This window comes from Madurella fahalii (genome assembly GCF_045866475.1).
Source record: "Madurella fahalii IFM 68171 DNA, scaffold_2, whole genome shotgun sequence".
Lineage (NCBI taxonomy): Eukaryota > Fungi > Ascomycota > Sordariomycetes > Sordariales > Madurella > Madurella fahalii.
The window spans coordinates 2,878,007-2,901,281 of NW_027263972.1; the positions used below are offsets into that span (position 1 = coordinate 2,878,007).

General features: G+C 54.2%; 8 protein-coding genes and 1 non-coding gene across 9 annotated transcripts; 6 read left to right on the top strand and 3 right to left on the bottom strand.

The window, feature by feature from the left end:
* Positions 1–1,444: 1,444 nt before the first annotated feature.
* On the bottom strand, positions 1,445–2,293 carry MFIFM68171_03599 (uncharacterized protein; the record flags this gene model as incomplete). The annotated part of the gene is made up of 2 exons (XM_071059020.1): positions 1,445–2,080; positions 2,270–2,293. 2 exons carry the CDS (start codon positions 2,291–2,293, stop codon positions 1,445–1,447), a joined length of 660 nt encoding a protein of 219 aa, XP_070915121.1.
* Positions 2,294–3,708: 1,415 nt separating this feature from the next.
* Positions 3,709–5,950, top strand: MFIFM68171_03600 (uncharacterized protein; the record flags this gene model as incomplete). Its single annotated transcript, XM_071059021.1, has 4 exons — positions 3,709–3,764; positions 3,831–3,866; positions 3,963–4,221; positions 4,346–5,950. 4 exons carry the CDS (start codon positions 3,709–3,711, stop codon positions 5,948–5,950), a joined length of 1,956 nt encoding a protein of 651 aa, XP_070915122.1.
* A 650-nt stretch (positions 5,951–6,600) lies between these two features.
* MFIFM68171_03601 (uncharacterized protein) lies at positions 6,601–7,845 on the top strand (the record flags this gene model as incomplete). Its single annotated transcript, XM_071059022.1, has 2 exons — positions 6,601–7,064; positions 7,140–7,845. The coding sequence occupies 2 exons, from the start codon at positions 6,601–6,603 to the stop codon at positions 7,843–7,845; spliced, it is 1,170 nt and encodes a 389-aa protein (XP_070915123.1).
* A 1,272-nt stretch (positions 7,846–9,117) lies between these two features.
* Positions 9,118–10,562, top strand: MFIFM68171_03602 (uncharacterized protein; the record flags this gene model as incomplete). The annotated part of the gene is made up of 2 exons (XM_071059023.1): positions 9,118–9,958; positions 10,054–10,562. The coding sequence occupies 2 exons, from the start codon at positions 9,118–9,120 to the stop codon at positions 10,560–10,562; spliced, it is 1,350 nt and encodes a 449-aa protein (XP_070915124.1).
* A 978-nt stretch (positions 10,563–11,540) lies between these two features.
* On the bottom strand, positions 11,541–13,943 carry MFIFM68171_03603 (uncharacterized protein; the record flags this gene model as incomplete). The annotated part of the gene is made up of 4 exons (XM_071059024.1): positions 11,541–11,600; positions 11,662–13,284; positions 13,340–13,847; positions 13,909–13,943. The coding sequence occupies 4 exons, from the start codon at positions 13,941–13,943 to the stop codon at positions 11,541–11,543; spliced, it is 2,226 nt and encodes a 741-aa protein (XP_070915125.1).
* Positions 13,944–14,501: 558 nt separating this feature from the next.
* Positions 14,502–15,896, top strand: MFIFM68171_03604 (uncharacterized protein; the record flags this gene model as incomplete). The annotated part of the gene is made up of 2 exons (XM_071059025.1): positions 14,502–14,858; positions 14,937–15,896. 2 exons carry the CDS (start codon positions 14,502–14,504, stop codon positions 15,894–15,896), a joined length of 1,317 nt encoding a protein of 438 aa, XP_070915126.1.
* An 858-nt stretch (positions 15,897–16,754) lies between these two features.
* Positions 16,755–18,230, top strand: MFIFM68171_03605 (uncharacterized protein; the record flags this gene model as incomplete). The annotated part of the gene is made up of 1 exon (XM_071059026.1): positions 16,755–18,230. One exon carries the CDS (start codon positions 16,755–16,757, stop codon positions 18,228–18,230), a length of 1,476 nt encoding a protein of 491 aa, XP_070915127.1.
* A 1,427-nt stretch (positions 18,231–19,657) lies between these two features.
* On the bottom strand, positions 19,658–20,001 carry MFIFM68171_03606 (uncharacterized protein; the record flags this gene model as incomplete). The annotated part of the gene is made up of 2 exons (XM_071059027.1): positions 19,658–19,708; positions 19,774–20,001. 2 exons carry the CDS (start codon positions 19,999–20,001, stop codon positions 19,658–19,660), a joined length of 279 nt encoding a protein of 92 aa, XP_070915128.1.
* A 3,107-nt stretch (positions 20,002–23,108) lies between these two features.
* MFIFM68171_t37 lies at positions 23,109–23,192 on the top strand. The gene is given in 2 exon segments: positions 23,109–23,145; positions 23,158–23,192. It is a non-coding gene; the product is annotated as a tRNA-Gln (tRNA).
* Positions 23,193–23,275: the final 83 nt, after the last annotated feature.

Below are 23,275 nucleotides of genomic sequence, written 5' to 3' on the forward strand. Positions count from 1 at the left end.
GTTGAATTCGGTCGCAAGACGAACATAGCACAAGCAGCTTCTTTGCGGCGAGGATCCACTCAGTCGGGCCGATTGAGAGCCTTGGCGTCTTCAGTGTGTTGTTGCGCGTTCCGCAGAATACCTTATCCAAGCGATGTTGCCGCGGGCCTCGTTACAGGCGAAGCACGTCGTGACATGGCATTTGGAGCATCTATCCTTTGGACTGAACCATGGTTCTTCTGGGGGTAGGGTTAGCCGGACGCTTCGCGTCACGGAGCCAAAAGCATAAATGACAAGACTACCTGGAACCGGGCATGATGGCGGGGACCTTACCGCTGGCCTCATCCTGACAAGCTTTGCCGGCGCACTTCGATGACATATCACTCGCGAATGCCAAATTTATCATGGTAACCAGGTCGTACTTTTTGAACCTTGCTGTCTTGCCAGCAGACTTGCAGCCGGCGCAGGGGTAAAAGGTCTTTGTCGCTTACGGAGCTCCAGTCCAGCTCGTCGTACTCGGTTTCTAGGGTTGTAATCAGGTGAGTGACCAGCTGCTTTTTAGGCATCAAGCCACTGATTTAACGCACCTTTGCCACATGAGGTACAGTAATCTTGGATGTTAACAAGCCTAGTGCCGACGTTGTTAGGTTCAGCGCAACGACTTGGGGGCTCAGTGGTTACTTAGTGTCAATGACACATGCATCCGCTGATTCTTCTCCATAACGACGGCGGACTCTGGCAGTCTGGCAGTATTTGGAGCGCTTCTTGCCATGTTTTTGTATGCCTCGTCGCCGAGGAAAGATAACCTGTAACAGATTATCCTTCCATACACAGCGACATTCCAGGCAGGCGAGATTAGACCCCTTGTCACATTTGAGACAACTTTTGGCGCCGCACGACGAGTATTCAACCCGTGGAGTGCCGTACGTATACTCTAATAACGGTCAACCATAAATCTGGTGTCAACTTTCCGGGTTTCTTACCTCCAGCGACACCGCCAGCGACAAGACAGTCCCGCCCCCGGAAAGACCGGTTACCGCATTTCCAGGTCCCTCTGACAGACTGCTCAACCACTTCCTTTTGTACACGCACGTACGGGCTCCTTGTGAGCGCGTGATTTGCCGCCGGATATTTGGTTGCGCAGGGGTAGCAGACGACCTTTGACCCTGAGCTGATGCTGCCTTTCCGCTCAACCCAACACGGCAAATTTGGAAGGATATCTGCAAACTCAAACGTCAATATGTGCGAGCAATGGGACGGACTAGGAAGCCAGCACCCTACAGATAATTATTGCAATGGTGGGATTTAAACGGCGCAAGGCCATCTTTATCGGCAGAATTCGATGTCAAAGACGTCGTCGCTTGCTCCAACTCGGGTTTTTTGGCTAGAGACTTCTCAATTTTCGGTCAAGTTCCCTGCTAACAGGCTGTCAGTTCCCGACAAGGTCTTCACTTCCACGCAGCATTTACCGTATCAACCGCAAAACATGCGGGATCACCAGCCCCTGATGCACCACCTCGGCCTTCTCATACGCCGCCGCGAGGATCTTGTCCATTTTGTTTTCCATGCGATGGTACACCACCGTCATAGAAATCGCCTGCCCGACAATCGGCTTGAGATGGACCAGATCAATCGACGCGTCGGCCGCCGTGTCCCGGACAAGCTCCTTGGCCGTCTCCTCGGCCGCCGTCCACGTCAGGCCCAGTGCCATCTGCGTCTTGGAGTTGAAGTGGCCCTGGAACGACTTTTGCAGCTGCCGCAGCTTGTTTGGAACCCCAAGCCCAAAGGCGCTGAGTGTGGCCTTGGTAGAGTCTTTGCCGATCTCGCGGTTCGCCCAGGTGCGGAAGAAGGGGAGGACGCCCGCGGCCGTGGCCGCAATGTGGTTCAGTTTGTAGTCATCGCTGGAGAGAAAGTCGGTCCAGCGGTTGCGGAGGAGGTAGATGCAGTCGTTGTTCAGTTGCTCCTGGATATGGGCGACCGGGTTTTTGATGCCGGAGTTGAGGGCTGAGATGTGTGACCTGGCGTGGGTTTGGTATTCCTCGCCCAACTTTGGAGGGTCCAAAGGATCGACGTGTCGCTTTGCTCTGCCATTGTACGTGGGCTTACGCGACTGTTACCTGTGTGTAACTAGACAGGTGGACGGAGGGGAAAAGGGTGGGAGTTGGCTTAGGGAGCGACACGTGCCTTTATCAACGACCAGTACCCTCTCGTAATTATTCTTTTCATCCAGGGCTCGACACACCCAAACAAGACGGACCTGACGCAGCCCTGCCAAAATCCCCCCACCAACCTGGGGTTTGGTATAACTGCCCATAGCATATCGCTGATGCCAAGAGTGAGCCTGATTTGTCGGACGCAGTTCAGCTTGATGCCACAATCCATATTCGCCACAGGCCTAGCTGTTCCGGGCGACAAATTCTGCAGGATGCTATACTTGGTGGCCGGGCACTTTTGAGGTCTAGGCTCTGCGAACCACACCTTGATTAGGTTCTAGATCGTTTGTCGACCTGGCTCCGGATTTGGCGCAGAATATGAAATGGGAAGAAGTGTGATCATGGCTGGAGATAGATTGCGAGAAGCGTTATAAAACATGTTAGTAAGCGGAGACACCAGGACATGCAGCTTTCTTGAGATGTATGTTAGTGCCATGTCAACCCATTTCATCCATTTCAGGAGCCAATAACTGTTGGTCTTTACGTAAAAAGCTGCCCTCACCAACCATAGTCGTCCACACACTAATTGGCGATGATGGTTGGAGCGCTGCCTGAGCGTTACGTTTGAGCCTCGTGGTTTGGTGCAGAGCGGTTATTGCATGAGTCGACGTGGTGAGTCAACGTGTATCGGTGGCAGGGCAATCTTACCTGGTACTTAAAAGATCTACAGTATCTCATTCAAATCATACTTGGAATCGCTGTGATCGGTGGGGCAGCCCGGTGGTTTTTGGACCGGTCGACTGTGCTCCCTGTCTCTCCTATTATCGTCTCATCGGTCCCTCATTTGGTGGACGTGGACTTGGCCGTGCTTGACAGGTAAAAGCGGCTACCTGTGATGAATAAAAAATCACTTGAGTTTCATCTGAGGATACCAAAAGAATATTGGGAGAGTAGAGAAGACAAGTTGCTCAGGATCCCTGGTTGTGATAAAACATGAAGATTTAAGGCAACAACTGGTTTCCCGGGCACACAACGAAGTGGACGAAAGATTAAAACCAGGACGGGCAGTGCAAACCGAGCAAGTTAAAGCCTGATTGGTTGGTTCGCGTTTGTGACAATTTTCGTTAAACGGCAGCCAGTTGGGTTGAGCTTCAAATAGCCGGTTCCATTGAACTTCAGATTCCGGAGACAGCCAGTGACGGTTTGACTTCAGATCATGACGGCAGCCAACCAGGTCGGGGCTTGGGCTTCAGATTTTGGAGACAGCCAATCAGGTCAAGCGGGGCACATACTACTGGAAGCGACTAATGAGCTGCCTACCTGAACCTCGATTAGCCACGGCAGCATAAAGTCCTCGCCCTCAAGATCCCATCGCTGCCGGTCTCGCTGTCCAAGCATCGCGCACTAAGACAACGACAACAGCAATCCTCCGCTGACGCGTGTCGAACATCAACTCTTTATGGTATCTTACCTCGCCTGTCACTCGATGGACCAGCCAGCACTACAATCGCAGCCTTCCGACGCAAGATGGCTCGAGCTGAAGAACACCATTTGGCGATTGTATATCGTCGACGAGATGCCGCTCAAGCTCCTAGTGCATGAGGTGGGAAAGATGTTGCGGCGCACTGTAACGTGAGTGTTGCGCAATCCTATTCCCTACCTTCTTTAGGTACGGGGCTGACGAGTCTTGGATTCTAGCAAGCCGCAATTAGAGTACAAAATCAAACAGTGGGGGTTCCGGCGTAACCTGGATGCAACAGCGTGAAGACGGGTCGACAACATCATTCAGCAGCGCCGAAGAAAAGGCAAGGAGTCGTTGGTGATTCACAGCCTCAAGCGACTCGATCCGGCCAAGGTCGAAAGGGAGACGAACCGCTACCGAGAATGGAAATATCAAGTATTGAGCACCCAGAGTCAGTTAAACCCCGCGCGCTTCTCCCATGATCTGGTTCTGACGCAGAGATATTTTCTAGGTTCTCCTTCGATAACTGAACTCTCCGTCACCATATCCACTCCTCCTCCAGTCCACCTGGAATTTGACTGGCCGAAAACGCTCCCATGGGTTCAATTCCAAACGGCTTTGCTCCCGGTATGTTCAGTTTCCAAAGGATGTCTTTAGCGTCGGTGATTTAACCGGATCAGAATTTTTCTCTGTTCTCTTACCGCGACCAGGTCATACCAATAAAGGTACCGGTTTCAAACATGAGCTTCAGCAAGAACTCCAGGGCATGTCTTGGAAAGGAGGACTTGGGTCGCTGGGAATCCGCGGCATGGGCCTTGGACTCCAGAAGCTCGCCTCCGGCCTTGGAATCGTCATGCCCGAATCTTACAAAGGAGAGCACCTCTACCGCGCCGGAGCGATCACCGGGCCATCAGGACTGGATTTCCTCCATCAATGCTTGGGCGTAATCATTTTTATGCTTTCCAACGGCATTCTGAACTTGCTCAGTAACAATGGGACATGGGATGTCGTCTCAGCCGTGCTCCGTCATTCTGGACTGCTATCACGCAAGTACCTGCTCAACATACCAACCTCGCACTCCACAACTGTTTCCGCATTTCTTGACAAGCTATGGGCCGCAGCTGTTTGGATCGAGGCAGAGGGGGAAGACAAGGGCGCAAAGGTTATCATTGAATGGCTTCTTACATCTGGCTATGACCCTGAGACTCCGTTGCTGGCGTTCTCTCTTGGGTGGGGCAGACGGTTCCTCATCACTCCCGTCCAGGTTTTGACATCTTGTTTAAGAACGGAGGCGCTTCAGTTGCTGCTGAAACATGGCGCGAATGCGGACCTAAGGCCGTCGTCAAACTCGGGGAGGCCACTCGTCTTAGCACTGGAGCGGGAGCGTCCGTGGGGTGCCCCTGGTCGTCGGCTCCCGCCAGTTCGTCGTAGCCAGATTTTCGTAAGTCAAGCTGTGGGTGCTGCTCACTTGCTTATGGACTACAGGGCCACGCTTAACTCAGTGAGCGACTCTGAGCCTCTCCTGATCATGGCGCTCCGTCTAGGGGATCCTGACTTTGTCAGCACCATACTTGCCCGAGGTGTCGATATTAAGTTCAGGCACTACGACAAAAAGTTTGGAGACGATCCTTGGATTCATGAAGCAACAGCTTTCACCGCTGCGGCCGGCTTCTACGATGAAAGTTTCACCGACGACGTGAGGAACGAAAGAGCAATCACATTAATCAGCTGCGTGATCTCGGCTTTTCGGACAGCCATGCTATCCGTGGAGGATTGGATCACTGCCGATGCTTTTATTGCAGCGGCGAGGGCGGGCAACTACGACGTTGTGCAATTCCTGTCTGGGATATCCTCGGTCAACGTCAATTCTTGGAACAAATTCGGAATATCACCGCTCCACGCAGCCGCGAGAAGTGGTTGTCTCAAAACGTACAAAGCTCTCCTGGACCTTGGGTGCGAATTTTCCGAGGACGCGTCAACAGATGTCGTACGCCCGCTACACCTTGCCTGCCTATACGGGCATGACACTATCGTGGATTTCTGCATTCGGAGACACGCCGCCGAAGTCAACGCGAAGGCCACGCTAGACACATATACAGGGCCAAATCCCATTGGATCACTGTATCTGAGTGTGCTGACTCGCTGCCGCGAAATGGCCGGGTTTCAGCGTATAGGGCATACGGCTCCTGGATTCGCGACACCCCTTGAACTAGCCATGATTGGCGCTCATGACGAAATTGCGTTGTATCTCCTTCGGAATGGCGCTCGGCTATATGGTATGGAGCTTTATACGGTCGTTGAAATGGTTAGACGACGCGTTGCGACACGGAACTGCTTGGTGCTTTACTGGACGTAGGGGTAGATGTGTCTTGTCGAAACGGTTGGGGACAGTCCATCTTCTTCAATCGCTTTCCAAATACTCAGGCTACGGGAGTTGTGGTTCGCCAACTGCACCTCGGGAACTCAACTCATTCCTTGGAGGACGATCATCAACTCCTGTGCTGCGCCACTTGGTTATTCATCAGCCACGGGCTGAACATGGAAGCCGATGATATTCCACTAATCCTGGATCTGCCGTCCGAAGATGTTTCGATCATCCTACTCAATACTCTACCGAGCTTACCTACAAGGTTGCGTGCTGGAAGATCGCTACTCGAGTTAGCCATTATGTCCGGAAAAAAGTCTGTGATTGAAAAAGTCCTCTCGGCAGCTGTAACGGAATACGATCCGGGATCCTTGTGTGCGGCCGTCGCGGCGGGTGTTGACGATAACCTTGAGATAATGAAGGCTATACTTGCCAAACGACCGTGCCATGGAGCTGAAAGTCATCCAACAAACCGGCTACTAGAGGCCACTGCCGTCGGGCTGGCAGCCCGGAAATTTTCGACCCAGCCAGCATTCTTAACCCTACTCTTGCATGCGCTACCACGCTTTCCAACGTGTGTTCTGCCGCTCGATGTTGGGGTCACGTTGGATATTTTGGTCGGGCCTTTTTGGCACGAAAAGATGGCATCGAAAGGGTCCCCGCTCTTCTTCGCCATCGATGCCGATGATGCAGCTGCACTCATGTTTCTTCTCGACCACGGATATGAGCCGGACTTGGCGACATGGACCATGTTAGGAGAGAAAAGTTTAACATCGGCAACGTTGATGGCGTCAGCGTTACGGGGGAGGGGTTTCACTGCCGGGGTAAGTAAGACGGCTGCCGACGTGGCGATTGCCTGCTCCATGCTCAACAGCCTTATAAGCCGCCGAAACGCCGACATGATCCGCTTCTTGCTGGCTATAGGGCTACCTGTGAACTATGATATGAGGTACTGCCCCGCTGTTTGTCGCACCCCACTGCAACATGCGGTGGTGCAAGGAGATTTGGACATCATCAGCGTTCTACTCAGAGCCGGTGCCGAGGTCAACGCATCCCCGGCCAATCCTTATGGGGTTACCGCCCTTCAGATTGCCGCGATAATGGGGTACGTTGGAATCGCGAGGTTGTTATTAGAGCCGAGATGGTATGTCCTTTTTCCGTGCCGTACTTCGCTTCTAAGGGCAAACTACCTACAAGCCTTGTTTTTGTTTGGCACCAATACATTTACTTACCTACTACTGGGATCCGCCATCAGCTGGGCGGGTGATGGTACTAGCACGCCCAGAGTCAATTACGACCTCGAAAGAGCCGATGTGAACGCGGCACCGGTAGGGTATGGCGGCCGAACTGCCCTCGAAGGTGCAGCGGAGCAAGGCCGAATCGACATGATCGAGTTGCTCCTCCAACACGGAGCAAAAACCACCGGAACCGGTCGAATGCAGTTTATTTTCTCAATCAGATTTGCTGAATACGAAGGTCACTTCGCCGCGGCCAAACTTCTGAGGGAACACAGGCAATGGACTAAGGAAGACGAGAAATTGATGCGGGAACTCAACCTCTATGCTTCTCAACCAACCGAGTGGAAGAGGAGCAACATCATGCTTGAGTATGGAGTGGAGGAGTGCCCGCAAGAATTGGTAGAGGTGGACGACGCACGCCAACGAAGCGCGACAATTGTCGGAACGGTAGTTGGCCACGATTCCATCGACGAGTTCGTTCAGTGGGATACGGAAAATACGCCGTGCGATCACGGTGGGCCGACCTTGTGGGAAAAGACGGATGTTGAACTCGACACAAGCGGGAATGACAATGTGGCCGTCTCTCAGGATATGGAAAAGACCGTGGCTGTGTTAGCAAGGGGTGTTGATCCAATGTGGGGAGGATGAAGGCGATAAATGTGCTAGAGTTTTGAATATTGGGCTGTTATCAGAGTACTAGGTTCAAGATAGAAGCTCCCTGGGTTGTTATATTCAATCTCGCAGCCACGTCGTGCAAGCTTCTTGTTCGAGCTTCGTACCATGACCGTTAAGTCTCGGGCAATCCCGGGCCGTCTCGAGTGTTCCATCTCGAGTGCTCCGTCTCGAGTGCTCCGTCTCGAGTGCTTAGGCCCGCTAATAAATGTATTGTAGCTCTATGCATTGGTATGTCCCTCACACCTAGCAAGTAGGGGTCACAATGGCCTCCATTATCCACCTAATACCCACCACAGCCACAACTCTCCCCTCGAAGCCGGCAGAATGAAACTTTGTGCCACAGACGACAATGGAGGACTTCCCAGGATGGGGCCATGTGACGAGCTAGGCAAGGTTAGGCGTCGCGATAGTGTTGCCAGGCTTAGGCAAGGGACAGATACACGCCGAGGTCACAGGTACATACAAACTTTAGTCCGGCATTTGTTTAGAGGCCGCTGTCATCGGGCCGTATCTCAGAATTCCACTACTAGTGATTAGACGAACTAGGCTGGAGAGATACTTATAGTACCAGCCGCGGACACAATGGTGTTACAAGAACTACCATATGGGAAGGATGCGGAACATATAATGCAATGTAGCGCAAGCAATATTGTCACCATCCCCATAGTCCAACGGGCAGCTGGGGTCCGTGTTTGGATCAACGTGGCTTACAAGAATCGGGCCTCGGGAGCGCGCGCGGCGGCCGAGGGCGCCGACGTACCCCGCTGCCGAGAGCAGCAGAACGGTACAATGACCCAAGAGCAGCTAATTACCTTACATAGATCTGAGAAGCGGTTGTGAATCCGACACATAGACTATGGTGGACGGCAGTTCTAAATGCCTTTGGGAGATTCGTGCCGATTTATCTTCGTTACCTACCTACAGCTTCCTCGATTTGTCTGCATCGTTTGAACCCTGGAGCCCCGCTCCGCTCCAAGTAGGAGCTTGTGGTGGTCAGCTTTCGGGTTTGGGTGATGGCAAACAGCTATGGACAGCGGACGACCAACCACAAGTCATTATCTTAACCAGCGACTAGCGCCCCGTTGCCCAACTCATTGGGCACCACGCTAGCGTAACAAAGGCCACGACCCATCAACCCTCCCCATGAACATTACCTCAAGGTACCTTTCCTTTCTCTCCTTCCTACCACCCAATCCTCCCCATTAAAAATACAAACCTCCTTCTACCATCCAACCGACAAGAAAGATGCTTGCCCACCCCCCTCACAACCACCAACCCCCACACCCTTTTGTCCCCTCCAACAATGAACCCGACCCATTCCAATCCATTTACCACTCCTTCGCCAACCTAACCCTCACCCCGTCTTCTCCCTCGCCCAATCCCAAAACCCCACCCATTATCACGACCGAAACTTCAACTGGAACTCCGAATCCGCCGGCTCCCTCAACATCAGCCTCCATCACCACCACCACCAACAACAACAGCGGCAGCAGCAACGACAACAAGAATGAACCCGAACCCATCCCCGTCAATCCCATCTTCCCGCCAGGCGATAACGTCATCTTCGCCCACTCGTCCTTCTTCCGCCGCGACAACCCCACATGGGCCCTCCCCTCGCCTGCAGAAGTCCGGCTGCAAGCCGCCGCGCTCGGCATCAGCCTCCCAGCAGCAGGGCAATCACCGTCATCGCTGCCATGCCCCGGGGCAGCCGTCGAAGCGAAGCTCGTCCCCTTCCCCTCGCTGGGCTTGCTGGTCAAGTACGGCCCGGAAACGGTCGTCGCGCCCGCCGAGGCGAAGGGGCTGTTGTTGCTGAAGCGGGCGCTCGAGAACCACACCGGGGAGCGGTTGCCTGTGCCAGAGGTGTTTGGGTGGCGGAGGGATGGGGAGGGCGGGCCCGTGGGTGGTGCGGTGGGGGAGAGGTTTGTGTACATGGGTCTGCCGGCGGCTGAGGGCGGGGTGGTGACGCTGGAGGAGAGATGGGGGCTGATGAGTGAGGCGGAGAAGGTGGGAGTGGCCGCGCAGTTGAGGGAGGTTGTTGTGGGAGGGTGGAGGCGCCTGAGGCAGGGTGGGACGGTGGGGTTCGTTGGTAAGTTCAAACTGCAGGTCCTTGTTGATTACTGCATACCGTCCGAGGTTGTGGGTGAGGAGGTTGCGCATGCATACTGACTGAGACTCTGTAAGGGAGCGTTGACAATGGCCCGTTGGCGGATCAAGTGTTTCGAAAGTGCGCAGTGGCGACTGGTACGAGGCTGGGGCCGTTCCCCTCGGTGGCGGCGTTCCATGATTACTTTGTCTCGATGGCGGTCGCGCTTTCGGAGAGCGGACAACCCGGCGCGGGCGCAGGGCAAGTCCGCTATACGCCGCACCATATCTTTCCGGACGACGTCCCAATCATGTTTACGCACGGCAGCCTCCACCCGCGAAATATCATCGTCTCGATTGGGCAGAATCCTAGGCTCGTCTCGGTACTTGGTTGGGAGCAGGCGGGATGGTACCCTGCTTATTGGGAGTTGTGCAAAGCCCGGTGGGAGTGCTCCCGACGTGGCAGTCTCGGAGACTGGGAGAGTAATTATCTGCCATGGATCCTGGATGTCGACGGGTTGAGAACGACATTGTGCGGGTGGAATGTGGGTCCGTTGTGCCAGTATTGGGATTACTTTGTTGGGCTCATGCATCGCTGGGAGAGTTGAGTATGCTCGGGATGGAGAGGTGGGATACGAATAGTAGTGTCCAAGTCGCAGCCATGTATCGAAATTGAGAGTGAAGAGCCAGGCTGGTGGTAAACACATCTGCACAAACCTTGAGGGACCTTAGCCGTTCTGCCCTCTGTACGTCGTCACGGCATTTCGTGCTAGTTACCAACTGGCCCCGAAATATCTTGTACAACAAACGGTTGCAGGGTCTTGCGATATAAATACGCCCAGATCGCCCTCGCTGTATCCAAGTTTTCCAAGAATATATGCTAAGGTTCGTCACGACATCCTACCTTAACACATCCAGGCCACGAAAGTCTCACGTCTTCACGCAAACACCACTCCTACTCCACTAAAATACCACTCAGAACTCAGCCATGTATGCCCATGGCACCCACGTCGCTGACTGCGAGGTCCTCATCAGTGACTTGCTTGCCGAGTATTCTGTCGACGGAACTTTCCTTGTGAACGTCCACGCGGTTCCCAGGAGGATTCTTGATTCTCCCTCCCATATAACGGTTTCCCTGTACGCGCAAACTCTCTCGGGGAATCCACTCGTCGTCGACTTGATGAATCCCCAGGTCTACGCGTTTCTAGATCGTCTTGCTGGCAAGGGTGTTGAGGTTGAGGAAAGTTTTGGCCGGGTTAGATACTGGTTCCTAGCATATTGGGAATAGATGGAGATACGCTAACGTTATCATTTATACTTTCTTGCGTCATTGAGGAACCTTAGAATCGGAAACCAGAATGCTATCGGCACGTTATGCTGACGAGGAAAAGCCTCTGGTATGGAACTTAAAACGGACTCAAGAAAATTGAAAACGAATATTCGAAGAAATAGGTGGTCTTCTTCTCACAGCGAGGTAGCGGAATATCAACGTCAATTATTTCCCAGACTCATATGCAAAGCTCTTCGTGCTCTAAAAGCTATGAGCCATACGATGGCGGTGCCGTAACCCTAAGGAAAATGTCCGCTCACTGGAACATCCAACCCAATGGCTCCGGCCCGCTCGCATCAAACAAAGCATCCGACACCTAGAATAAAACCAGTCAGTGACCCTTCGTAAGAAACCGATCACCAGGACAATCTACTCACCATATAACCCCAATCTTCCACTCCCAACTCCGGCACCAGCTCCCCCGCCACACCCTCCGCCCCCACCTGGCTGCTCAACATTTCCTCCAACAAAACCGCACTCCTCTCTCCGGATTCCTCAACCTCCCTAATCAGCAGCCGCGCAGTCTCCCCCTCGCCCAAGCCCCTCCGCATCCCTTCCACCTGCGCGCCCACCATGCACGCGACCATGTAGCCCTTCGCGTTGGTCTCGCCGGCCAGCAGGGCCCTCCAAGCCCAGGCCTTGACCTCCTCCACGACGGCGAGCAGGTCCGGGCGCGGCTCGTTGGGCGCCCCGCTGAGGCTCCCTTCGTCCTCGCGCAGCAGCGTCTTGAGCTCGACCGCGACCGCCACGAACGCCTGCACGCCCACGGTGCGGAAGAAGCCCGACCCGCAGGTGGCCAGACGGGCCAGGAGGTCGCCCGTGGGGCCGTTGTCGTCGCCGTCGGGAGGGGCGGCGGAGAGCGGCGCCGGAAACGCAGCCCGCCACATCTTGAGCGCCGAGTCCACCGTCGCCTTGCGCGAGAAGGCAAAGGCCGCGTCGCTGAGCGACGGGCCGAAGAAGGGCAGGTGTAGCGCCAGGAGGTACCGCCGGAGGAGCAGGTCTAGGTAGCGGAGCTCAAAGTTGGACGGCCGCTGCGGATGGCCCGCGACGGCGGCGGCGGCTTGTAAGGTCCTGCTGAGAATCTTGTACGCGGCGCGGAAATCCGTGTCTAGTTTGAGCGTGTCCTGGTAAGTGCTTCGGGAGGAGAGGTCGTTAAGGTATTTGGCGATGGCCAGCCGCTGGGGGAACATAGCGCGCAGGGCGATTGCAACGGTTGTTTGGGTGAAGTGGCCGGGTGGTTTCGGGGAAGGATGGTCATCTGGTGAGGTGAACTGATCGTCGTCAAAATTGCCTGGCGGTTCGGTGTCAAAGTCATCTAGGCCGATCAGCGGAGAGCCGCCTGAGTTGAGGCTTGATTGGAGTACGATCTCGAGGACGGTGTTCCATAGCCGGCGGCGCATCTCAGCTGTCAGCGGCGAGATAGTCTTAGGCCCGAGGCCTTCTGGGTCTCGGTGCAAACCCATGTACATGGCTGTGCGGAGGGTCGACCCCACAAATGACCACACCATGTCCTCGCCTACGCCGGCTGCCTCGCGCGCGAGGAGATGCAGGAGGTTGGTCTGGAGGGATGGGAGGCCTAGTCGTGACTTGAACTCTGGAGCTGAGAGCCATGTTTGCGCTTCGTACACCCATCTCAGGGCCAAGGGGCGCAGACTGAAGGTCGAATCGTAAATCGGGGCGCCGATGGCAAGAACCAGTTTGAGCTGGACGAGAAAAGCAGGGTCGGGGTTGTTGGCTGGGTCCCAAACAGCCTCGTAATCACGCATAAAGGTGGGGACATGAAGGACCCGGTAGATACTCTCGCTCGTGCGTAGATAGCACTCGACTAGCGCATCGGCGAGGTCTTTTGCAGGAAGTTCCGGGCTTGGCGGGCAAGGCCAGGGAGGAGACCGACGGGATTTGATGGCCTTGCCGATGGCTTTGGCGCGATTCTGTGAGGTGAAGGCTTTGGTCGTCTCGTCACGCAGATGAGGCTCTAAGATGTCAAATATGTCCTGGATCTGATGGCGTCGTCAAAGGCATGGCCCGCTTGGTGTGAATCATGGATAGGCTTACAAGTGTCACGCCATTGACCCAGTGGCTCTGCCCAAAGAGGCGTGTCTTGTGGGTGACGCTGCGCGTTACGGCTTGGGGCTGATTGGCCGAACGTTGCTCGGCATGGAAGTAAAACGTTCCAGCTATATCCACCGTCCTAGTCTCGACTCGGGAGCCCTTGGTCGCAGTGGAGATGGGAGAATGAGCCAAGCTTGAGGCGGTGGAACCTTGTCCTACCTGTATTGACGATACAGTCTGGCCCTCGGTGGACCGAATATATCCACCGGCTAATTGATGGTCAACTGTGGCTAAGCCGGTTGCTACCTGCTGGGAAGGGGGCGCCGAAGTTAAGCTAATGGGCGTCAGGGGGCTGACGTTAGAGTCAGTTTTGGGGGCGAGGCGCTGCTGCGGTTGAGGCCGGGCAGGCAGGTCTCTGTAGATACAAGTGGAATTCTTGGATTTTGTACAGTTCCCGCACGGCGTATTTTGATCGCATCTGATCTTGCGTCTTCTGCACAACACGCAGGAGCTGTTTGAGCCGGGTGTTAGCCGAAGGCGCGAGGAAAGACAACGCCGAGTTCCCGACATACACGGCTGGCCTTCTGCGTCGACGTTCTGGCTCCATCATGAATAATTCTCGGCGTCGGATCACGCGCGATCGCTCAGATTTGTTAACTAACACGTTCTTGTCAACGGATTGGGAGATGAGCAAGTTTGTTGTGTATTAACAAAACAAAAAGCATGAAGTCGGCTTTTCCGCTATAGTGCGCGACGTCCGCGACAGCGTACGCAGTTGCTATTGGTCAAATATGCCGAGTCCGAGTCCGAGTCCGGCTTAACACAACTTTATCCCCGAGACTCGATATGACCGAGCGGCTGACTGATCCAAGACGGAGTGCACAAGTCCGAAGGAGTAAGGTAATATCTCTGTGTTCTCTTTTCTTCTTGAGATCTAATTAGGCTCCCGTCAATCGGCTGTATAAAAATGGCCCATACGCTCTTTAGCGTCCACCTACCGTTTTGTCGGGTTTCTCTTCAACATCTGACCTCGAAACGACCTGCAGAGTCCACACTTAGTTGATAGTATCTAACGAGTGTTCAGCGTATTCTACACTTACCACCAGTCCCATATCCCTACTCATATTTAACGGTTGGTGTATTGAGCTCTGCCATACCACCCACCATGTCAGCTCTAGCCCCCCATGAGCCCTTCCCAGGCGAGACCAGCGAGAAAGCCTCACATTCACCAACAGAAGCCAACTCAGAATCGGCTAAACCAGATAGTGTCAACCTCAATATTCTCAGTCCGGCACCCGATGGCGGCCTCCGCGCATGGTTCGTCGTAGCTGGCGCGGCCAGCATCTTCTTCTCATGCCTCGGCTTCCTCAACTCCTTCGGCGTCTTCCAAGAATACTACATGGCCAACCAGTTGCGCGACTGGACGCCGGACGCTATCGCCTGGATTGGCTCGCTTTCTGCATTCATTCAGTTTGCCGCCGGCGCAATTGCTGGACCGCTGTTTGATCGGTACGGAGTCTGGGTAAGTGCATATCCCCTTGTGTTGGAGCACCTTCCGCTGCCAAAACACTGTGAGCAGTATGACTAACCGCAAGAACAGGTTGTCCGCCCAGGAGCCGTGCTTTACGTCTTCTCCCTCATGCTCATCAGCATCTGTAGTGCCTACTGGCACTTCATGCTCGTGCAGGGCGTCGTGACCGGCATCGCCATGGCCATGCTGCAACTCCCCGCCATCGCGGCTGTCTCGCAGTACTTTGACAAGCGGCGCGCCGCGGCCCTCGGCGTCGTCATTTCTGGCTCCTCGATCGGGGGCATCGTCTTCCCCATCGCACTCTCTAAGATGCTCAACGACTCCCCGCTCGGCTTTGGCTGGTCCGTCAGGATCATAGGCTTTGTTGTGGCCCCACTTCTGGCTCTGTCCTGCTTCACCGTGACGGCTAGGCTCCCACCCCGCGAGACAGACTTCTTCATTGGCAGCGCCTTCAAGAGGCCTCGGTATTTGCTACTGATTTTCTCCCTCTTCTGCGCCATGGCTGGAATGTTCACCCCGCTGTTCTTCCTCCCCTCGTATGCGGTCACGCGCGGGGTAGATACTACACTCGCGTCGTACCTGTTGGCGATTGTGAACGGGGCGTCGACGTTTGGACGGATCGTGCCAGGGATTTTGGCGGACAAATACGGGCGCTTGAACGTTTTCGGCCTTGGGGCGTTGGCCACGGGGGTTGTGGTCTTCTGCATGAACAGCGCAGTGAACAAGGCAGGGTTGATTGTTTATTCGGTGGCGTTTGGGTTTACGTCGGGTACGATTGTCTCGGGCGTGTCGGCCGCTATATCGACGTGTACCGATGACCCGAGGGAACTTGGGACGTATATGGGTATGGGTATGGCAATTGGTTCCATTGCCTCGTTGATTGGGCCGCCAGTCAATGGGGTCCTGGTGGCGACTTATGGGGGGTTCCTTCAGGCGTCTATCTTTAGCGGTGTGATGTGTTTTGCTGGTGGTGTTACGGTGCTAGGAACCAAGGCAATCACACCTCAAGGTCTCTTTGGGAGAGCGTAGGCTCCACGAGGTTGGCGGGTAATGGTTCAATTGGTAACCAGCTCTGAATAATCAACATGCAAGGGGGCGGAAAATATAGAGTGTACATAATTATCGGCCGGATAGACCTTCCTATAGCTCTTGAAAGAACGTCATGGTAATCCCGGCGGGTTCCGTGGGTGTTTACTGCAGTAGGTTCGTAGCAACATGGATTGAAAGATGAAATTACAACGCAATGGACAACGGATATGGTGGCGTGGGTGATGCGGATAGTGGTTGGTTTTGGCTCGTGATCTAATTAATAGCAGTTCTTGCCGGATTAAATCCGTTGATTAGTTCCAGGGTGTTGTGATAATAACTCCTTTGGCAATGCTGATGGAGTGCCAGAGAACTCTAAGGTTCGATTAACATATAATTACCTTACCTAGGATTCCGACCAAGGAGCAAGCCAGCTATTATACCGTGCAGCACAACGCGGCCATGGGTGTGACAATACAACGGCCCTCAAGGATTGCCACAATAAAAGATTGTGTCGTCAAATACTTTGATTGGTTTCTGTGCAGCAGTCCCGTGTTTGTACGTTGTTCTGTTACCCTGATCCAGCGACCAGCCTGCCAACGCTCAGTGTGTTACTGAAAGAACACGGCCTTTCTCATCTGCCTCGTGTATACATCTTCGTACAAAACACCGTGCTACCACGCGTAAGAAGGTACTAAAAGTATCGATTTCCCTTCTGTCAATTGCAACACGCCAAGGCAAGCACGATCGACTCTCACTGCGGTGCACCTCCTTCTCGATACGCAATTCTCCTTCTTCCTCCTCCTTTGACTACGAATACTTTCCCGCCGCTCGCGGGAACCATTGTTCCTCATTGACGTTATGGACATGAGTCTTAATTACTCCGGATGCCCGATCCGCGTGTCCCAGATCGCTCAACCGGATCCCGAAACGATCAAAAATCTCCACCGGTACTGGCGAAATGCCGAAGACGAGGGCTACCTGGAGCGGTACTGGGCGGGCGAGGCCGACCACACTGCCTGGATACCCGTTATTCGCAGCCTCCTCGCAGCGCACTTCCCCGAGTTTGCCGACGCTGAGATTACGTATTTCGCCGCAGGCACCTTCCATCGCCTCTACCGCATCGTCGATCCTTCCTCGGCTAGGGTATACCTTTTCCGAGTCGCAATTCCTGTTGACCCCGTATTTAAAACCGAGAGCGAGGTGGCCACGATGACATACGTCCGAAGGCACACATCAATACCCGTTCCTCGCGTCTTCGCTTTCTCATCGAGCGACAATAACGAGCTTGGGCATGAATGGATTCTCATGGAGATGCTCCCGGGCGTCTCCCTCCGGAGCGTCTGGGGACGCATGCCTTACGATGCTAACGCTAAGCTTTTCGTCGATCTGGCTGAATATGTGAATGAGCTCCTTGCGCTGCGGTTTAGCACGCTGGGCAACATCTACTTTGCCGACGTTGCTGGTAAACTGTTCCCGCAAGAACCCTCATTGAACAACCCCACAGGCGACGCCGATACAATCGATATTGGCATTAAGCCCAACAGTGGCTTTGTCATCAGCCGCATAGTAACCCAGGAATTCTTCTTTGACAAGCGTGTCCACTTGAATGCCTCTCGCGGGCCTTTCCAGACCGCGAGAGAGTGGGTCGATGCTCGTCTAGATTTGTTAAGGCAGCGGGTTCAGAATCTCTCCGTTGATCCAACCGAGGAATACTACTGCGATAACGATCGTGAGCTGGAGAAAAACTGGGTTCGCATCGACACAATTTTACGCCGATTAGAAGATCTCGCTCCGCACCTAGTCTCGCCCGAGAACGGCCCAGAAGACGTCGGAGTACTCTGGCACGACGACCTCTCAGAGCATAATCTGCTCGTCGATCCCAAAACCTTCAAGCTCATCGGCATCATTGACTGGGAGTCAGTGAGTATTGTGCCAGCCTACGAGACGCATGGCGGCCTGCTAGCTTGCCTGTCCGACAGAGACAATAAGCCGGCACCACTTGTGCTACTAGCACGTGGACTTGGAGACGGATATGTATACGACGTGGAGACAAAGAAGTTGAGGAACCCAGTCGAACAGGAGAAACTCCGGGACGTATACTGCAGCTGTGTCCGGCACATTTATGATGCCACGTCCCCGGTCGCCCAGCGAAGGGTTAAAGGAAAACAAGATCTCTCCCGTCAGCTAGAAGTTGGTGGCTTTCAACATAGGCCATGGGCGACGGAACACTGGTTAGCAGAGAACGGCTTTATCACGGACATGGAATTGAGTTGCAGAGCCAATGGCATCAGCACCAATGGTGACACAGAGGTCGACAAATCGGTCGTCAAGTAAAACCAGACGAAGCTTTGGCAGCAGCGGATACAGTTCTACAACAACAGTCAGGGCGCACTAACATGCGTCCGGGACGATGTCAACATGGTCGAGATACATCTGCCATCTTTTTGGTGGGATGCTGCAGGGCGGCAAACCCCGGTCATCGCGAGGCTACAGCGGCTCCAAAGGTGCTTGGAGTGGGCGATGCTCACAGCTCTGGCAAGCTGCGTGACGGGTTCACTATGGAAAGGAGCCTGGTCAAATTTAAATAGCTACATGTCTTAGGAGGTCGCCAAACCCCCCGCAGATAGAAAACCACAATAAAACCAAATGAGCTTAATTGTGTCGAGTGATCTAAACGCCCACGAATTCGTGCCAACATCCACGGATAACTTAGGATCCCGATCCCTCTCTCTTCACTCTTTCCCTCTCCCGCTAACAATGTCCGGCCCACCATCACCATTACCACCACCACCATTGCCAACGTTGTAATTCAACATCCCTAAGGTAACTCAATCACAAATGCTATTAACATTAGACTGTTCCTCCGATCTAATTTGTGCGGTCCCTCCTCGGGCTCGGCCATTCGTTCTTTGGTTGAAGGGCCTAGACATTTTCGTTCATGCCCGCAGGAAGGTAGAAAATGCTGGTGGTGGTGGTGGTGTTTGCAAATTGCAACCCAGGTAGTTATTGCCCTGAATTTAATATCCGCAGGGTCTGCTGTAGGAGGAACAATGCCTAGCTGCAAGCGGCATTGTTTAATGGACCGTGCGGGCGAAAGGCAACCCGTTCGAGATGCGTTTATGTCGAGCTTGTGAGTGGCCGAACAGTGTCCTGCACAATGCCGGGTGGGAAATCGCATTAGCGGTACAAATGGCGACCTTGGCTGAAGGGGGTTTCCGATTGGTGCGCCAACGCTTTTTCACCCAGGTCTTGGACCAGGCATCACCAGCTCTACTTGCTGAGGAGCAGTGGCGTGAACCGGACTCTCCCATTTAACTAGGCTATGAATAGCTCCGAACAAGTCGGTGCGTGCTGGCTCTTTAGTAGGCGAAGTTACATACGGGAGAACTTCGTGGCAGGAGACCGGGGTTTGCTGCTTACCTCTGACTGCTGCCCGACTCCTGTTCAGCGGCCCAACATGAACTCGACCAAGCAAAGCAGCAAATCAGGGAACATTGAAGTCACCGGAAGAGCTAATATATTACCCGGGCTGTTGCTAATTATCAGAAAAATGAGTGTGCGCGGTCCGCCCCCAGAGCTGGGGGAGCAAAACCGATTACACGAAGAAAGCAAGACCTGTTCCTGTGAAGGCCGCCAGAACAAATGCCTTCAGCTTCCAAATCACAGTTATTTCCGCCGCTCAAACTGTGCTGCCAGGCTGTGGTTGATTGGCAGTCTCCTAGCAACACCAAACTGCTGACTACCTAAGATGTTTCCCTGCTTCAAGAAAGGATCCGGTTGCAGTTGAGGAGGTCGAGGTTGATGATGCCATACTACAAGGTTCGCTTGTCAGCTTCACACGCGTCCAAGGGAGGGAAACGAGGAGAAGGCGTCTTACCTGGTTGCCATTGTTCTCACAGCAGTAAGACTCGCCCTGGCAGTTCGCGCTACCCCCGAGCAGCTCGGCGAGCACATCGACTGAGGTGCAGGAAAGGAGACTGTTGCAGCAGTACTGAGTCTGCTGGTTGGAGCAGTAGTTGACGGTGGTGGTGGTGTCGCCGCCCGTGGGGGCGGCAGCAGCGGTCATGGCAACAGCCAGAACTGAGACGACGGTGGTGAGCTGCATCTTGGTAGTTGGGGGTTTTGCTTTTGGAAAAAGCTGAAAGGTGTTTGCGTGAGTTTTGGGGTTGGGTTGGGTTGCGTTGGAAGTGCTGGATGGTACTGATGGTGGAGATGGATTCGAGTCTTGATGACGAAGGGAGAGGCCTTTATATAGGCCATCTCTTCCTACTTGATACTTCGACCTGGTATTTCCCACTAAACGGCAGATGCATGCACCACAGCCCTGACTCTGCTCTTTTCCAGCCTGCTAGCCAGGCATGTATGGCCCACGGGTGAATTTGACGGCCAGTGGCGCTGCCGGCATTCCCTCATCGTCATCACGCTTTCCTATTCCGGGCGCCTGAGCTAAGTGGCCATGAAACCACAAACACGGAAGATCAGATGCCAGCGTACGGATACAGCTGGCCATTCAGGCACTGCGGCGCCCGGAGGAGCCGTCGGCCCTATTGCGTGTGCAGCCGATCTTCAATATGATGAGTGCTCGGTTGTGGCGCATCTGAGCAGACAACAAGTGACGGATGTGGCAGCAATGAACAGTGCCACTGACTTCAACACGATAATTACGACGCAGGGGGTGGGACGTGCTAGCACGAATCTCAATGTGACTAATGGAAGCCTGCGGGCAGCTTCCCCAGGGCCAGGAAGACTGGGCACTGCGGTGCTTTGACCTCCACCAACGGAGAATTCAGCCCAGGTTCCAGGTTGCTGCCAGTGCCGTGGAAACATACTACGGATCCGTGCAGATACCCCTCCAAGTCCCGTCATCTGAAGTTCAAGGTAGGGTACCTTGGTCGAAGTTCCCACACAAGAGCGTCCGTCAGCCTCAGGTTCCCTGTATTAGCACCGTCAAATTGCAGCTAATTATGCGGACCGCGTCCTCTCATATCACATTCCGACACAGAAGTGGCAGGTGCAGCATTCCGAAACTGCGCTGGCAGCTGCTATCGTATTTCCATAAAAACACGGGAAGCTGCATCAGCGTGCAATAGACCCGGGTGGGTGCAGACAGCCCGGCGGGCTCTAGTGGCCCGCACCAGGCAAACAGTCAGCCATTCTGCCAAAACATCTCGGCGAATTGAACAGCTCCCATCACATTACAACCCGAGCTTTGTCTGCTTCTCATGCAGATCCAGGCCAGCCGCTTGCACCTAGCCAAACAAGATCAGCAGCGAGTTACACAAGGAGAAGTCTTCTCCCGTTGCAGTTCTACCGTGATGTCCGTCGACTCCTCTGTCGTTCGATGATTGGTCCAAGCTGAGAGCTCGAGTGCTCGACTCGATGTGTCCTTTGCTCTTGAGTTTAACCGGGAATAAACTCACGATCAGCAGATGCCTAGCTAAAGACGGGAAGGCCAGATGTATTGGTGGTGGCAATGATTTTGGCGGATCGGCTTTCGCTCGATCGACCTGGCGATTTCGAGCTGCCACCAGCAGCAGGAGGAAGCGATCGACTCCGGCAATGTCAGTCATAGATTGGAGCTATTGGGCGCCACAGACTCGGGACCGGAATCTTGCCAAAGGTGAATTACAACATTGCGCTTCAACCCGAGGCAGGAGAACCGAAGCCTCCCTCATCTGGAGCCAATGACGCTGAGCACCGGTCGCCGCCCTTGCGACAGCCCACACAGCCCCTGCGGGCCCCCTTGCAGTTCCAACCTGGGGCCAGCCCGACTCCATCGCAACTACCCGTCTGACACGTCGCAAAGAGCGGCAATTACAATCAAACAAGGCAAGCTCCACAGCAGTAAGGCACGCCTCGGCTTCAATGGTGGTTTTCTTCATGATTTGCCATTGAAAGAATACGCTAAGGCAGAAGGGACCGTGCTTCTGCGTTTGGTTAGGACGGGTCCCCTGCAGTCTTAGATGAGAGCTGACAGAGTGCACTTGGGGAGCTCGCCGCTCGTCCGCTCCTGGCACGTGACCTCCGCCAGCCACTTCTCTATTTCGAAGACCTCTTCCTTTTTGCTACGGCAGTATGGAGACTCTTCAGATCTCAATTTAACAAGCAACAGCCTCTGACAAGCTCCCCGCACACGTGACAGTTATGAGCCCGGCGCTCTAATCAGCTTGCTTCGCCTGCAGCTACAAACCGCGTCAGCAGGTTCAATTTTCTTTCTACCTTTCCTCCGTAACTACCACGACTCCTTCGCAACTCCCACAAGCTCACAAATGGTCATCATTGTCTGGGACTCAGATTGGGAAATCCCGATGCCCACTCTCATAATCTCATTGACCCAACACACGTTCCACTACACCGCGGGGCTGACTGGCCACTGTGGTACAGTACACGTTCCTCAAGTAAGCTGCCCATCGCCTCGGAATCTGGGAAGCGATTGATCTCAGCGCTCCCGACAGAGAAAAGGAGTTTTGCGCAGCGCCTCGGACGCCCTCCCGCGAGCTCTGCGAGCAGGCCATCATGGAAGAGCGACGCGACAGATACGAGACAGAACTGCAACAGTAGCAACTGCCCTCGGAGAGCGAGCGGGGTAGCAGACCAGTAGCCCCCGTGGCGCGTACCGACAGGGAGATCGAGATGTGGTACAGTATGAATATGAACACGTACGACATGAAGCTCCGGAAGGTCGAGCGCGACAGAAACGCACTCGAGAGCCTCTTCAACCGGATTACGCATACGGTAGACGCCAAGCTCTTCAACACTGCAATCATCATAGTCGACAGAAAAGGTGAATACGTCGTGCGCTGCCTCATCGAAACGCTCCACGCGTTAGTTGCGCCCACTGGCACCACCGTGACAGATAGAGTAAAAGTATTGTCGTAACCCCAAGTTTAGCCTGGGTTCTGATTTTGCTCCTCCCGCCCCCTTATTTGTCTAGGCCGACATGTCACCTGCATCCCGGACATGGCGCCCTCCGCCTCTGCCCCAAGCTCTTCCATGTATTCCCGGTACATGCACCAGCTGATCCTCTGGAGTCTCTGGCCTTTCATCCGCGTGCCAGAAACATCGAGTGAGCTTATTCAGTACGGAACATGCCATTGTACGGTGGAGCCGGCGAAGGAAAGCTTTCACAGTGGAGCACGAGTCTGTCCGGCTTGTGGACCAGACTTGGACTGAATTCCCGCAGCTGCCTTGCAACCCGAAACAAATCGCCAAGGTTCTATAGTGTAGCTGTTATCACTCCGGATTCTGATTCACCAGAATATTCCGGCAACCCCGGTTCGATTCCGGGTAGGACCTTTTGGCCGAGGTGTGCAAGGCTCCCGTCCAGATGTAACTGCTGTGTAGTCTGGTGCGCTCTGCTTTTTGCTTTGCAGAATGCG